The following is a 16,408-nucleotide window of genomic DNA, read 5'->3' as shown; positions in this document are numbered from 1 at the left end:
CTAAATCCTATCCCTATATAATTAGTTTTTTTTTAACACTACTCTGTTCGATCTACAAAGATGAGTTAACATTTTTGTGTGGGTTTACCATTAAGTACATCAGTTTAATTTAAAACGTAAATCAGTTTAATTACATTCTATGTGCTTCTTGTGGATACATGGACGTATCTGAATTTTATTATTATCAATGTAAGTCACGTAGCTCAATGGCGCCACCACGCGGCCATCATCATCACCACACAACGTATTCGGACTGCGCCTGCTCCTGCGACACATCCGGCCGGTCCCTATCAATCGATCAGAGAGAGGAAGATGGCGGTGGATGGAGTTAGCGAGGCAAGATCGATCACCGAAAAACTCGATTGGGTTTGCTTTTCGTAACTCAGTCAAAGACTCGTAAACACAGCTCGGTCCAGCAGTTTGAACCCGGAGCGAAGAGGAGATAACAAGGAGGTAATTCCGGAGTTAGATTCTGTTAAAATGGCGCGTCCACGTAGCTCAAAGAGCGAGCTAGCTGCGAAAAGAACAAGGGATGAAGACAGGCCCGACTCCTCGGGTCGCCATCTTGTCCCTGCATTACATGCATGTCAAGGCATGCTAAATTAATCCCTGATAACAAAGCTACAAGGATGGAGGAATTGTAATCGATATATAGCACCGTCAAACCAAGCGGTTAAAACTCGAGAAACTACATTTACAGACAGAAAACATTTTTAATGCTTTTTTAAATTCCCCGTTTAGTTGCCTGGACATCGGGACATCAGTTGAAGCTTAATTTTAGTGTCGTTCTGGTTAATTTCGCCACTTGTTTAGCTAGCTAGCAAGCTGGCGTTATTTCTTCCCATCATAGTACATCACATATTTGGTATTTTAGGTAACGTTAGTGATGTTTTGAATGGTTGTTAAAGCACAGTTTGTGGCTGAAATCCGGTCTCCAGTATTTACTGGTGGTGTCCTGGAGGAAAAGGAGCCTGATATCTACACCCAGGAATGTAAACACCTGTCTTTCACCAACAACACAGCACAAACCACACACAGTTTCTACTAGATAAATAAAGTACTTGTTTGACTTTCGCATTAACACAAAGCAAGGTGTACCTCGACAAATGTGAGGATTGTCTGCATTAATATAACCCATGGAAATAACCCCAGTCTTATCATAATACACAGTTGGTACAATATAACATTACATATTTTTTTAAGTGGGAATAAACAAGTCCACATGCCAGTTTAAAAAGGGGAAAGTAAGAAATGGGGCTTCTGTAATTTTTGGGCTTAGTGCTCATTTTTTGGCTAACAAAGATGGTGATTTATTACCCTGAAATAATGAAAAAGAAATTCAGGATAAATATTCACCCTTATGGATCGTTTCTACTGTTTTAATACTGTGCAACTTTATCAATGTTGACATGACATGGTTTTTGAAGGCTGGTGCTGCTAATATTTACTTTTTCTCAGTTAATACTCGTATGTGCTGTCAGCTGAATTATATCATATAGATTTACTATGCTATTAAAGGTGAGCAACACTGATTGATTGGTGGTGTTTAATAAAAGACCACCACCATCAGCCATTTGAGCTTTTCCTAATGTGCCACGTGTGACTTCTTACTTGTCAGTGGTCCTCTAAGCCTGTGCCTGCCTGCCAGCCTCCTCCACGATCTTCAAGCCTCCAGAGCGATGGAGTTCCCGTGGCACAGTGGGAAAGTTCTGGAGCAGCTTGATCGGCAACGCAAGCAGGGCCTGCTGTGTGATTGCACCTTTGTAGTGGATGGGGTGGACTTCAAGGCCCACAAAGCTGTGTTAGCGGCCTGCAGTATCTACTTCCGCACCCTCTTCTTGGACCAGAAAGATGTGGTGCATCTGGACATCAGCAATGCAGCAGGTAGGTTCCCGATTTCATACTGTTTATTTGATTGATTTTGCCTTTTTCATCGCCCGTTGCTCTAATTTTGCCCACCATCACCAACACTTGACTTAAATAGCAATAAATGTACCCTCATCATTTCTGCTGTCTTTTGTATTCCTGGTTATCGTTGCAGGTTTGGGTCAGGTCCTGGAGTTTATGTACACAGCCAAGCTGAGTTTAAGTCCACAGAATGTAGAAGACGTGCTTGCTGTTGCCAACTTTCTACAAATGCAAGAGATTGTAAACGCCTGCTCTGCTTACCAGTCGATGGCAAACCCAGCTCCTTCCCTCATAACACTGGATTTCACCGTTGGTGAGTCTCTTCTTCAAATAGCTTTGTTGACTGTTTCAGTGTAGAGCTGCACTAATTGTAGATAATTATTTTTTCATAATTAATTCATCAACCTCCTTGAAATTTTCACACCTGTTACTCTTTAAAGTAACAGTCCTCAACTTCATAATGATCTGTGCCCTTGATTTTCCAAGAGCTGAACCGGATCGATCCTTTAATGCTCGTTAAGAAAGGGGCAGATGAGGTTAACAACATTAATTATTCAGAATTAAAGTATCTCAACAACCTAATTTGTTTAACCTCATCTTTCCAATGAAGATGATGTTTGTAATGCTCGTGACAAAGATGTATTTCCACTCTTTCCATGGTTGGTTGAAGTCATTAGAAATAGTCACAGGACTGAACTCTAGTTTATAAGTTCATATTGGTTGACCGCTGATATTATGATGAAGTTTTTTAATTCCACATCTTGTGCAAAATTGATCAGTGTCACATGGGTTACTGGTTATTTCAGTTTATGCTACAATATCAACCAAGTCTGCTTTACATCCAACATTTTAATTAGATTTTACAGTGTAATACAAATATGAAGTATGGAACCCCCTGTTAAAAAAAACAAACATTACTCCATTTTTCTTTGAACAAACCAGAAGAAAAAGCAGGTGAAAAGGAGCAGAAAGAGGAGCTGGAAGGCAACCTAGCAGAAGTGCCATCACAAGTGGAGGAGCCTCCTTCTGACGCTCCCACTGAAGATCAAGAGCCCACACAAAATCAGGACAATGTAGGGGAAGACGTCTCTGCCGAAACACAAGAGACTGCTTCTCAGCCCAGCCCTGCCAGAACCAACTCAGGCCGAGGACGACCCCCCAAAACCAGCCCCCTTTCTGCCCAGAAGAAGACGCCTGTAAAGAAGGAAGGAGGGAGCACCGAACAAGATGCACCTGGATTTCAGGACGACCCCTCTGACGCCGACTACACGCCCAGTAAGTCCTTATTTAGAGAAACCAAGTGTCGAAGGCCCACCTGATGCCGCCTGAGTGTCTGTAAATGTGTTGATCATTTTATTTGACAAATAAACAAGGAGATATTTTCTCTTGATTTACAGAGTCACAGCTGAAATCTGGCGGCAGCTCATCCTACATGAGCTCTCGAGGGAGAAGAATCAGAAAACCTCCTCGACGAAACTTCCCACCCGGTGAGCTGCAGCCTGAACAGCACATTTCCCCCTGAACACCTGGACTATTGAACTATTCCTGTTTATTATTAACTGTTATTATTACTAATGAGCTGCTGGTCACTTGAATTACCCCTCTGGGATAGATAAAGTATATATCTGTCTATCTAAACTTTACACCGGTTACGAACTGTGTCGAGTATCATCAAACACAAACATTCAGGATTTTCTAGCGCTGAATTTGATCAGTTATCAGTGAGATGTTTATGGCTTTAAAAGTAGTAGTAGTATTTTTAATTCAGTCATCACACATAATCCAGTAAAAATGAACAATATAGACAGAAAAAACACAAAAAACAAAGTCAACCGACTCAGGCTGAAGCAAAATGCTTATATATGCCGATCTACATTCTTATCAATTTAAGCTGCCTGCTAAAAATAAAACAAAATTGTTCACACTTGTAAACCTCAGAAACAGCCGTTGACCACTCTTTTGAAAACCAAAAGCGAATAACACATTTGTAAATTTATATTAACATTATTCCATAATTTTACTTACAAACAGCTCTCAGATCATATTTTCTCTCTTGTGCTGAAACACAGTCTGGAAGTGACTTTAATTTAGCTCTGAACTTTATTTTAAGATAATAAACTGAATCATTACATTTCATAGTATGAGAATGTAGAAACAATGGATGAGTGTGATCATAGTCACCAGCCTTATCAATAATAGGTATGGCTAACCCGTTTTAAAGGTAGACACTTCCGCACAGTAAGTTATATAGGGAAGTAAAGGTGAGCAGTAAATTAAATACAAGGCTTTGTATTTTAACATATCCCTAGATTTACACAGAATTGCTATTGACTTGGATATTTTTCTTTAATATAATCAATATGTTGTTTCCATGTTAGTTTATGATCAATCACATCAAAGCAGTTGCTGTTGTCAAGATACTAAACAGTTTGTTTCTCTCATCGTCATCGTCACAGACAACGACTCAGAGGATGAAGACACGTCAAAGACGAAACCCGAGAAGAAGGTGGCGGAGCCGGCTCAGGTGGCCGAAGACCAGGAGGAGGACGACTTTGGGGAGGCTGGTGATGGGGGAACTGATGATGATGAAGATGATGATGATGAAGAAGAAGAGGCTGGAGAGGAAGATGGCGAGGACGGCCAGCAGGCGGGAGGAGGCGACTCCAGCGGCGAGAGAGACGGGAGACAAACCCAGGCAGCGTCGATGAGCAGCCGGTCCGAGTCAAAGCCTTACAGCTCCGTGACGCACAAATGTGAGGTGAGAAAGTTTGTGTCCAGAGGAGGAAGAAAATAAATAAATAAAATAAAAGTATGTTTTACAATTTTTTAACTGGTGAGGCATCAGGTACATTCAGCTCTTTAGTGCTGAGGCATCGAAGCTGATGGGAACAAGGAACCTCTGGTGATTCTGGTTGGTTGTTGATGTTGTTATTAAAAATGTCGGCCAGCTCACTCTTCGTGACGTGTTTTTCTTTCCTCCAGGACTGTGGGAAGAAATTCACCCACACTGGTAATTTCAAGAGACACATGCGCATTCACACGGGAGAGAAGCCGTTCAGCTGTCGGGACTGCAACAAGGCTTTCTCTGACCCAGCAGCCTGTAAAGCCCACGAGAAAACACACAGGTGAGTCATTTGTTTCTATTCAGAGACGTTTATCTCACCTGACACCTGCCGCTGAGCTCTGTCGGGTTTTGGTGTCTCAACCTTGAGCTGCTGTCTCCTCCCGCAGCCCTCTGAAGCCGTACTGCTGCTCCACCTGCGGGAAGAGCTACCGCCAGATCAGCCTGCTCAACCTGCACCGCAAACGTCACACAGGTGAGGCGCGCTACAGCTGCGACGTGTGCGGCAAGCTCTTCACCACATCCGGAAACCTGAAGCGGCATCAGCTGGTGCACAGCGGCGAGAAGCCGTATCACTGCGACTACTGCGAGAAGGCCTTTTCTGACCCCACGGCCAAGATGCGACACCTGGAGACGCACGACACGGAGAAGGGCAACAAGTGTCCACACTGCGAGAAACGCTTCAACCAGGTAAACGGCGTGTTTGTGAACGTTTTAGCTTTCCAGCCGCAGTTACACCTGTCTTCATAAAACACAACTTTTCCAGAACTTTCTGGAAAGGTGTTTTTTTTTATAATTTTAATTCAAATTTTTCGTCCCATGTGCGTTCGCTTGTCACCAAACCTTTCCTGATTGTTGTTTCTCTTCAGCTGGGAAATCTGAAGGCTCACTTAAAAATCCACATTACAGACGGGCCTCTCAAGTGCAAAGAGTGTGGCAAACAGTTCACCACTTCAGGTATATATATTACATATTTATATATTTTTTTTACTAACTGCTGTGTTCTTCTGTTATTCTTGACTTGTGAATTTACGTCTACGGCCCTAACTCACAAATTCATAAACTAATTATAACACAACTTAAGGATAAAATGAAGTAATGACATCATACATCCAAAAGGTCAAAGGTCAGCTTCACCGTGACATCATAATGTTCTGCAAAAAAACACTTCTGGCCATTATTCAATGCTGTAACTCAGGAAGGAGAGACTGTGACTATGTCTCCTGGGTCTTGGCTGTTCGGCAGCGAGGAAACAACCACGGGGCAGTAATTCTAGTTTCGGGTGAAAGTCTCTCAGCCTCTCAGTATATAGACTTTGTACCTGTCAAAGAAATGTCCTGGTGGCATGTGGATCCCTCAGAACTAAAGTGGGACCAGTAAAGATCAGCTCAGTGACAGCAGACATTAAATCAGGCGGCACAGAACAAATCAGAAACATATTCTTAAAAAGGAGATTTAATGCTTTGCTTAGTTTATACTTTAAACAATATGTCTACTAAATTCTGCTTCGGATTCTACTCTACTAGGGAAAATAAAAAGGTAGATGCAGAAACTGCTGCTGCTGTTGTTTCTTGCTCGTCTTTGAACCTTTTAATCTGTCGGATACAATTGTCTGGTTCACTCTGAGTTGGGACTTTATTTGTACAATTAGATTATTTGATTAGTTGACAGGCAGAAAGTTAATTTGAAACTATGAATAAAACGTTATTGGTTATTAGTGATTTGTGAAGAGTGTTGTGTATGTTTTTATTCCACAGATTAATTCATGATGAAAACAATTATTAGTTGCAGCCTCACTGTCGTCACATGATTTCAGTTAAAGTTAATAAGCTGCTGCCGGTATTGTTAACAGAGCTCCAGTTCACTCTTCATACAGATGCCTGTTGTATTGAGCCAAACGCCTGACATGTGAGACCTTGTGCTGGGTGGGAATCTACAAGGGGATTCTTTGTCCTCAGTAACTGACATTTAACTTACAGTCACCTCCGACACACGGACTGAGCTTCAACTTTAGATTCTTTGATGACATATAAGCTACTGTGTGATATAATTATCAATTATAGTATAATCAGGCCATGGCTATGTTAGTGTTATATTTACCATTCAGAGGATTTCAGACCATTTTCTCCGGAGCAGTTCCTGCTGCTTTCACTTACTGTGCGTTTTATCTTGAGGAAGTTGACTTGTGGAGTTAATAATAATTAATAATAATAGTTTATATAGCACTTTTAAAAATGAGGGTTTACAAAGTGCTTTGACATAAACGCACAAACAAACAAGAGAACAATGGCAGAAGAACCCTAAAAAACAACAGCGACATATAAACTCCATAAGAACCCGAGCAAGCAACACAAGAACCCAACAACATGACCTGAGACCAGGAGGATCAAAGTCAGATGTAAGATGATGTCAGCAGTGAAAGGGAATAGGAATAATAAAACAAGGTATTGGCACTAAAACAACATAAAGCAACAGAATGAGATAAAAAATAAGGCAAGTGCAATAAAATAAAGCGAAGGAGCGATAAAGGAAATAAAAACAATAGAAACTAAAAACATTTGTAAAGAGATAAAACAATAAGGAATGAAATAAAGATAACAAGGATAAATGAAAACCATAAAACAATAAAAGGAAATAAAAGCAATACAAAGAAGTTGAGGATGTTAGGGAACTAAAGCAATTAGAAAAGTAATTAAAAAAAAATGATAGTCTAAGAAATAAAGGACGATAGAAAGACAATAAGCAGACGACATCACATAAAAGCAAGTCTGTAAAAGTGAGTTTTAAGAAGTGACTTAAAGGAAGTCACAGATTCTGCACGCCTCATCTCCTCGGGCAGGTCGTTCCAAAGCCGGGGGGGCGCGATGGCAGAAGCGCGGCAGTTCTGATATGTAGCTTGGAGCTTTAAAAAGTGAAAAGTGAGTTGTTTCTTTGCTTTGAGTCACTTGATCTGACCTTTGACCTCTGACCTCTGACGGTGTCTGCTTTTTTTAGGAAATCTGAAGAGACACCTGCGGGTTCACAGCGGGGAGAAACCGTACGTCTGCGTTCACTGTCAGAGAGCTTTCAGCGACCCCGGAGCTCTGCAGCGACATGAACGCATCCACACAGGTACGCCCAGCACATTCAGACTGACAGCAACACACAGCGATATCATCCACATGCCGCCGTGATGAGACTATAACCAATGTGTTGCAGGAGAGAAGCCCTGCGTCTGTCTTATCTGCGGCAAAGCCTTCACCCAGGCCAGTTCGCTTATCGCTCACGTCCGCCAGCACACGGGAGAGAAGCCTTATGTGTGTGATCGCTGCGGCAAAAGGTGAGAGCTGATACAGCGATACTCTAATAATAGGCTCATTTTTCAAACCCACTTGTGCCGTGGAAACATAACCTGAGGTCATGCAAGGACGAGATCTGGAAATATGTGAGAACACGTTGGTTAAAAGTTTGACTCTGCGCGGGGAAACACGGATCACATGTATCTGCATGTGTTTCTTTAAATTACATGTTTTGTTCAGTTTTGTATTGACATGAAATTCTAAACATAAACTGAAAGAATACGTGAAGTAAGTGAGAACTGACCCTTTAAATACAATGATACAGGAAACCAGATGATGTATCTCTCTGGACAGGTTTGTGCAATCCAGTCAACTGGCCAATCACATTCGGCACCACGACAACGTCCGTCCACACAAGTGTCAGATGTGCAACAAAGCATTTGTCAATGTGGGAGACCTGTCGAAGCACATCATCATACACACAGGTGAGGACAAACTGACTATGACTGACTTTCTTTTTTTTTCACACTTAAATCTTCATTGAGTTTTCACAATAATATACACACATATACACAACCAAATACAAAATAAAATAACAGTGGAGTTTAGAAATATCTCAATATTCATGGAACTATTTAAATTAGATATTATTTGAGTCTTAGTTTTGTGTCTCATATAAACGGTCCTTTTCCCCAGTTCTTTTTAAACGTATTCTCTCAAAACATATGTCGACTTCTCCATGATGAAAATGTCTTGGACAGTTTGCAGCCACTGTTCCTGATGTGGAGCGTTTACGTTCAGCCAGTTTCTGATAACAGCTTTCTTACCTGCTGCGAGTAGAACTGCCGTCAGGTAGAGATCTTATCTCATCATGGTACTTTTAATGTTCCCAAGATACAACGCAGGACTACTATTTGGAATTTTGTATCCCAAAATATTTGTAACAGCTGCATTAACATTTTCCCAATCCACCTTATCTCTGTGCATCCAGATGAACTCACAGCTTCCATCCTTAAATCTTCGGTTCTCTCCTGCTTCCTCAGGGGAGAAACCTTTCCTGTGTGATAAATGCGGCCGAGGGTTCAACCGTGTGGACAACCTCCGCTCCCACGTCAAGACCGTCCACCACGGCAAGGCCGGCATGAAGCGGCTGGTCGTAGCCGGGGGCAGCGCGGACGAGGGGGCTGATGTGTGCGCAGGCACGGCCACCTCTGACAACGAGATCAACATAGTTACTGTAACCACGGAGGACATCGTCACCCTGGCAACCGAGGCCCTGGCAGGCAGTGCCGTAGCTCAGCTGACAGGTCAGACAGCATCCTCAAAATGTCAATATCCTGACGAGGACCTGATGAATCCTGCAGATAATAATAAAAGAAGCATGGGGTGATGAAAGGGCTCAGGCATTGGTAGGTGTTTGTTTACCTCGTGTCATGTGTCCGTTTACAGTAGTTCCAGTGGCGGCTTCAGTGTCGGCAGATGAGACAGAGGCTTTGAAAGCTGAAATCACCAAAGCCGTAGAGAAAGTGCAAGAAGCAGGTAAAAACTCACTCTGTGAACTCAGACATCTGTATTTGAACAATTTTGTACTATTAGAAAAAAATACAAGCAATCAGCAAATCACAGGGGCTTGGGAATTTAAAATATAACAGTATGGGTTGAAAGAAACAGAAATATAATAAAACTAATGTTAGGAAGGTTTATGATCCAGGTTCTAGCGACTCACTGTAGCCTCCATTCTGCCCTGAGGACGTATTTTAACCTCTTGTCTTGTAAACTCAACAGTGGCTGAAGCCATCACCACCTGCTCCCGACAAGAAGCAACGCTCGGCGGCAGAGAAAACTTACAAATAGCCTCTTTAAAACATGACACTGACAGAACTTCTGCATGTACACATATGTAATCAATGAATGCCACAAATAAGTAGTGTACCGTTGTGATAACTTGTAACAAATTTAAATATGGTATTATTCACTATCCTGCTGTGTTTAGTTTCATTCTAAGTCAAACCACTGAAAGACAAGGAGGTTGTCAGACAGTCCAGGTGGAAATGTAGAATTATTATGTAGATTTGAAAACACAATGACAAATATGAATGAATGTCAACTCTTCTTCTGTTCCCAGACCCCAACACGCAGATCTTATACGCTTGTGATTCATGTGGTGATAAATTCTTGGATGCGAGCTCCCTGGCCCAGCACGTTCGCATCCACACAGCTCAGGCCTTGGTCATGTTTCAGGCAGATTCTGACTTCTACCAGTACACCACAGCCACCGCTGCTGAGGGGGATACCGCCACAACATGGCAACCCACAACTGAGCAGGTCATTCAGGAAGGGGAAAACTGATCTGCCGTGCCCAGGACAGAAAGGGAGAAACAGAGGGAGGGAGGATGGAGAAGTGGAAACCCACACTGAGCTCCGAACAGAGGGAAAAGATAAGCTGCAGCAGAGGTGGAGGAGGAGAAAGAAGAGGAGTTGGAATGTGAACGTCAGGCGTCATGGAGCAGATTTGTGAAGAGTGTAAGAAATATTTTTGTGAAAGAAATCTAATTTATACAGGAGGAAGAAATGCAAGAAATAAAGTGAGTCGATGATGAGGCCTCAGAGTTTCAGCCTCCCAAACTTTACCTAAACTGGATTCATAACACACAACAGTTTTTAAACAATTTCATCTTAGGATTTATAGTCATAAATCATGTTTTATGCAGTCAGTCCTAATTCCAGCAAACCGAGCGAGATTCAGTGATTTGGTAAATATTGTCGAGAAGTCTTTCAGAGATGGTTATACTATGTATAGTTTGTTTATATTTAGACTGAAATGCAGGATTGTGCATTGTCCTTTGTATAAAACATCACAACTCAGTCTTACCTTATATAACTTGAAGAACTCTGTGTTATTTTTCCATTTCACTCAGGTGAAATATGTACATGCCCCCTAAACAGTGGAAATATTTTATTGTATTTAGTTGAAGTATTTTCACGGAAAGCACATTATACAGAGATTATTTACATAGACATGTAGGGGTACTAAAGATTTAAGAAGTGGGATGCCATTTATTCTTGTCCTGGCAAACACTGCAAATGCTTTGCATGTGTAATATTTGTATATTTGTGATGTGTCCTCTAAGTCTTATTACCTCTGATAGAAGAAAACAAATATTTGTGGTGACAACAAACTGGTCAACAATTCTCAGTTTTACCATGATTGCAAGAAAGCTTTTGTTTTTATTGCAGTAAACTGATCACACTGGTATGAAGTATTTTGTCTGTTTATATTAACACCTACAAGATGCTCGATTAAATATCAGTTACATAGACGCACTGGTAGTCATCATCAGATCAATAAAGAATCATCACAGTCTGACCTGTCTTGTGTTACGCTGTTGTTTTTTTTAATAAAAAACAATAGACTGTTGATTTTTCCTTACATATTACATTGCTCAGGAAATTCCTAGAATATCATGGGATTAAGAATTGTGCATTCCTGCCACATAAAGTAATAAGATATATAAATTCAATTAGGAAAAATTAGGCATTTAACAGGAATATAGCATAATAACTTGTTTCAAATTAGATAAGCATAAACAAACGTGCATGAATTATATTTTAAAATTATTTAGAAAATCTAACTCAACTGTTTTAAAGTCAGAATTGCTGGCCCAGGTTATAATTCAATAAATAAGGTTGAGACTTCCGTGGTTGTCAGGCTTACAATAAATCTTTCACCCCATTGGTGGAATCGCAGTCAGGGTGGATGACGCGTTCCTCTCTGTGATTGGCTGGATCACGGGGTCAAAGTTAACTCGTCTGCTAACGCTGACGTCCACTTCTGCAGCAAAAATGGCGTCGCTGACAGCAGTCGTGCAGACAAACCGGACCGGTTCTGTATCATCATCCAATAAACGGACCGGGACGATGACCCAGAGGAGGTTTAGACTTCTGGACAACAATGTCCTTTTATTCCTGTCGTTAGCCTCCATGTTGCATTGTGCTCTGGCCGACGGAAAGACGTTGGTTCTGCTGGACAACCTCAATATCAGAGACACCCATTCAATGTTCTTCCGCAGTCTGGCAGGTAAGAACGAGATGCATGCTTATCTTTAACCTATAAATACCTTCTTGTATAGTGTTATAGATCCCGATTGTAATGCTAAAATGTCTCTGGTAGGGAATATAGAGCCGTTTGGACTTGGTTTTGTGGACGTTAGCTTAACGCTACACAGATACGCTGCTAATGCTAGCTTAGCTGTGCTATGTTAGCTATACCTCTCCAAACTTCATTAAAGTCTCTGGCAGTTTTAACTTATTTTTAACTTACTAAGATACTTTTTACTTTTGTAATCTTTACTTATACTGCACTGAATCGATTCGGGGACGCTCTTCATTTCGGCATACCTCTAGTAAACCAAATAGTTCATAATTTTAGACGAACTTAATATTTTATGATCAATTTGGCGGTTGCCCTCAACCAAAGATCCACTTGTGTCCGATGCAAGTGATCGAGAGTACTACTAGAATAATTAGGTTGTTAACAGGATGTTACTATGTTATTCTGAATTAATGATTATGTGGGCTTGCTAATGCAACTTCAGAAAATTCGCCTTAAAGATACCCTCAGTGGTCTATAATGGTCTTATAGCTTTGGAGTTATAGTGCAGAGGTTACCAATCCTTTGAAACTTTAACATTGTTCAGGTTACTGCAGAGATGCATAAGTCTGTCACTGTTTTAGTGCCGCTGATAATGTGCCTCTCCTTTTCAGATCGCGGCTTTGACGTCACATTCAAGACAGCTGATGATCCCTCCCTCTCTCTGATCAAATATGGCCAGTTCCTGTATGACCATTTGATCATCTTCGCGCCTTCAGTTGAAGGTAAATTTCACTCTTTTAAATTCAGAATGGAGTTAATCAGTTTTATGGCTTGTGTTTGCCTTTGCTGAAGCAATCTGTAAAATGTATTCTTTGTGGTCACCTGCAGACTTTGGAGGGAATATAAATGTGGAGACTATTACATCCTTCATTGACGGTGGAGGCAATGTCCTGGTTGCTGCTAGTTCAGATATCGGTCAGTTGGTTTCTAACAGCTTTTTGCTACAGTATTACATCATCGGAAATACTGGAATATTGTCATATATTAATGCTTTTCTCTTATTACATAGGTGACCCTCTGAGGGAGCTGGGCAGTGAGTGTGGCATTGAGTTTGATGAGGAGAAGACTGCTGTCATCGACCATCACAACTACGACGTGTCTGACCCTGGAGAGGTAAACAGAAATCTATGGGCACAGGAACTTTGTTTCACAAATCCAGTCTTAAGAACTTAACATTGTTATTTACAAGTGATCTCTCTTGTCTGCAGCACACCCTGATTGTCGCTGACCCAGAGAACCTGCTGAAAGCTCCCACTATCGTCGGCAAACCCACCAATAAACCAGTTTTATTCAAGGGTGTTGGGTAAGTGCAACTAAATGAAGTTTAAATTGGAACGTCCAAGTGTCATCTGTAACACGTGCAGCACTAAATGACTATAATATACTGAACTTGGGAGGGTGCTGAGATTTCTAGCAATAATGAATCACTGTTTTACTTGTTTACAAATTTTACTTTTTACTTTGAGCAGCACCTCACTAGGTTAACTTTAACTTTACTGTGCTAGGCTGTAACAGAGACTTTTGAAAGACGGCGTTTGATGTTGCACCTGTTTATTAATGTTCAAAAATTAAATGTACAACTCGCCACAATGCAAACCACAGGAACACTTTTCTAAACATGCCGCCCTCTCTTCCAGCATGGTGGCAGACCCAGACAACCCTCTTGTCCTGGACATCCTCACTGGCTCTTCCACCTCTTACTCCTTTTTCCCTGACAGACCCATCTCTCAGGTAACATCACTGACATCATCAGAAATAACAGATTGTGAATTTAGAACAAGTTTAATCCAGAAGAAAAGTGGTATCCATATAGTAAATAGATCTTCTTCTGTCCTGAGCTTGTTTAATAGCATCTTATTTGCTGTCATCACCTCACTGTATTAAAGAAGAAGATTTAACATCACTTACTTTACCTATAACTAATAATTCATTTTCACTTCTCCAGTATCCACATGCTGTTGGCAAGAACACCCTGCTGATCGCTGGCCTCCAGGCCAGGAACAATGCCAGAGTGGTTTTCAGCGGCTCCCTGGACTTCTTCAGTGACGCCTTCTTCAACTCTGCTGTGCAGAAGGCCACACCCGGGTCCCAGAGGTGGGCCACTGTACATCACACCCCTGGATACTATTACAGTCTCTACTTAACAAAAACCAAAACTGTAATATATGTGACTGCAATGACAGTTGGGCAGTTTGCTGATATTTTTTTTGCTTAATAGCAGCATTTTAAAATTTAGACCTTTGCATGTTCAAATGGAAACTTCTCAAACAACACCAAAGAAGGAAAGGGTGGAAATGGACTTTTATCCTGCTGCTGACAAACAATAAAAACATTGATTACAGAACTTACATTATAATTGATCAAACAAACTGCATCCCATCAGAGGCTGATTGTCCAGGTTACAGTTCACGGTGATTAAAGCCCTCTTCTCCTTGTCGTGGTCTTTGTCAGGCACAAGCAGACCGGGAACATGGAGCTCGCCGAGGCTCTGTCCCGTTGGGTGTTCAAGGAGGCCGGAGTCCTCAGAGTGGGAGCTGTTACCCATCATCCTGTGGGAGAGAACACTCCCCCAGCAGCATACACCATCACTGACCTTGTGGTGAGTTTCATGTGAACAGTCATCACCCTGAAGGTGTTTGTTTTTTTAGCCTGAATGAGGAGCTGAGTGTTTGTACTTGTACATCTCAATCATTGTAAAACGTTCCCACGCAGGAATACAGCATCGTCATCGAGATGTTGTCTGAGGGCCGCTGGGTCCCCTTCGATGGAGATGATATTCAGCTGGAGTTTGTGAGGATCGATCCCTTCGTCAGGACTTACCTCAAGAAAAACGGTGCGTTTCTGTTCTTGTTAACTTATTTAAAACACGCCTTCGCTGTCATAAACTGTGTCCACTATAAAAACTGTGTTGTATCTCTGTTAGGAGGTAAATACAGCGTCCAGTTCAAACTGCCTGATGTGTACGGAGTCTTCCAGTTCAAGGTGGACTACAACCGTCTGGGGTACACACACCTCTACTCCTCCACTCAGGCAAGTTCATCTGACTGTTCACCTCACCTGGGCTTATCAACATATATTTTTTTTTACCACACTTAATATCCTAGTTGCCTTCTGCTCAACATATTCTGTGGTGAAGTGTGGATATTTTCTGTGCACTCATCACTGTGCAGTCAAGCTGACCCTTAGGACAAGCTCCTAAAACCGTGGTGTATTATCTAAGAGCTTTGCCCTTGTTGATAATGGACACATGAATGAATGGTGGGCTAATTTCTACAACTGCCTTTCTTTACCACAGGTATCGGTGCGTCCCCTGCAGCACACTCAGTACGAGCGCTTCATCCCCTCAGCCTTCCCATACTACGCCAGCGTCTTCTCCATGATGTCGGGGCTCTTTGTCTTCAGCATAGTCTTCCTGCACATGAAAGAGAAGGAGAAGTCAGACTAATGCAGACAAACAGGGAAGGGGGAAAAAGAGATTATAAAATTTGAACTTGTGGTGTGAAGAGTAGAAATTGAATGTCTTGAATCTTCACGCAGGGACTTGGACAGCAGTCCTCCATTAAAAATACAGTTTCTGTTCGGTTATTGGGTCTCTCAACTAATCGGGGTCTTGAAGACAAAAGGGGGTGCTGACTGTAATGCAATGCAGTGGTTGCTTTTTTTTTTTTTTTTTTTTTTTTTTTTTTTTTTCCTTCCCTACTTTGACATCACTAAAACATCTGTATATGTTCTGAAGTCCGTCAGTGTTTGTATAAAGTTGCTTTACATTTGATAAAATGATCTAAGTAGAGCACTTGCCTTGGAACATGAAAGAAATCCATCTTAAAAATTTGACCCACATTTTCTCAATCAGGAAACGTTATTGTGGAAACGACATGCACTGAATATGCCAACAGTTTTTGTTTTTGTTTTGTTTTTGATAAGACTTTAATGTGTTTCCAAAAAAAGCTGGAGTCATCTTAACAATAAAATACTGACATTCCACTTAATAGAAACCCCCGCCCTTTTTATGACATGACATAATGGTGTGATTTTTCACAATGCATTTAAAGCGGTCTCATAGACCTAAAACATTCATATTGAATATTGAATATTGTGACGTACGGTCATGGAGACTAAGGTGTTGATCTGGACACTAGTTATGCCAGACCCAGTATGAAAATATGGTCATTTAAATCTGTATCAGCTTTTCAAATAACGAATTTAGTATAATTATACAGCATGACT

The 16,408-nt window shown here is 41.3% G+C and overlaps 2 protein-coding genes across 3 annotated transcripts; both read left to right on the top strand.

Annotated features, from left to right (window-relative positions):
• The first annotated feature begins 320 nt into the window (after window positions 1-320).
• zbtb17 (zinc finger and BTB domain containing 17) lies at window positions 321-10,482 on the top strand. 2 transcript variants are annotated; one of them, XM_022753164.1, is made up of 15 exons: window positions 321-453; window positions 1,619-1,884; window positions 2,042-2,221; window positions 2,851-3,183; window positions 3,306-3,395; window positions 4,365-4,666; window positions 4,891-5,033; window positions 5,140-5,440; window positions 5,620-5,707; window positions 7,745-7,861; window positions 7,949-8,069; window positions 8,383-8,513; window positions 9,072-9,335; window positions 9,478-9,567; window positions 10,154-10,482. In XM_022753164.1, exons 2-15 carry the CDS (start codon window positions 1,680-1,682, stop codon window positions 10,375-10,377), a joined length of 2,589 nt encoding a protein of 862 aa, XP_022608885.1. In that variant the 5' UTR covers window positions 321-453; window positions 1,619-1,679; the 3' UTR covers window positions 10,378-10,482. The 2 variants fall into 2 exon arrangements, with proteins under 2 accessions (XP_022608885.1, XP_022608886.1); XM_022753165.1 differs by lacking the exons at window positions 9,478-9,567; window positions 10,154-10,482 and having other exon boundaries at window positions 8,354-8,513; window positions 9,072-9,247.
• A 1,362-nt stretch (window positions 10,483-11,844) lies between these two features.
• ddost (dolichyl-diphosphooligosaccharide--protein glycosyltransferase non-catalytic subunit) lies at window positions 11,845-16,165 on the top strand. Its single transcript, XM_022753145.1, has 11 exons — window positions 11,845-12,106; window positions 12,793-12,903; window positions 13,010-13,096; window positions 13,191-13,294; window positions 13,390-13,484; window positions 13,819-13,912; window positions 14,127-14,275; window positions 14,633-14,780; window positions 14,894-15,014; window positions 15,105-15,211; window positions 15,477-16,165. The coding sequence occupies exons 1-11, from the start codon at window positions 11,872-11,874 to the stop codon at window positions 15,624-15,626; spliced, it is 1,401 nt and encodes a 466-aa protein (XP_022608866.1). The 5' UTR covers window positions 11,845-11,871; the 3' UTR covers window positions 15,627-16,165.
• The last annotated feature ends 243 nt before the right edge of the window (window positions 16,166-16,408 follow it).

This window comes from Seriola dumerili, unplaced genomic scaffold (genome assembly GCF_002260705.1).
Source record: "Seriola dumerili isolate Sdu_G_001 unplaced genomic scaffold, Sdu_1.0 BDQW01000190.1, whole genome shotgun sequence".
In the NCBI taxonomy this organism is placed as follows: domain Eukaryota; kingdom Metazoa; phylum Chordata; class Actinopteri; order Carangiformes; family Carangidae; genus Seriola; species Seriola dumerili.
Note: the sequence above shows the minus strand (reverse complement) of the source record. Positions and strands in the feature narration are given on the sequence as shown.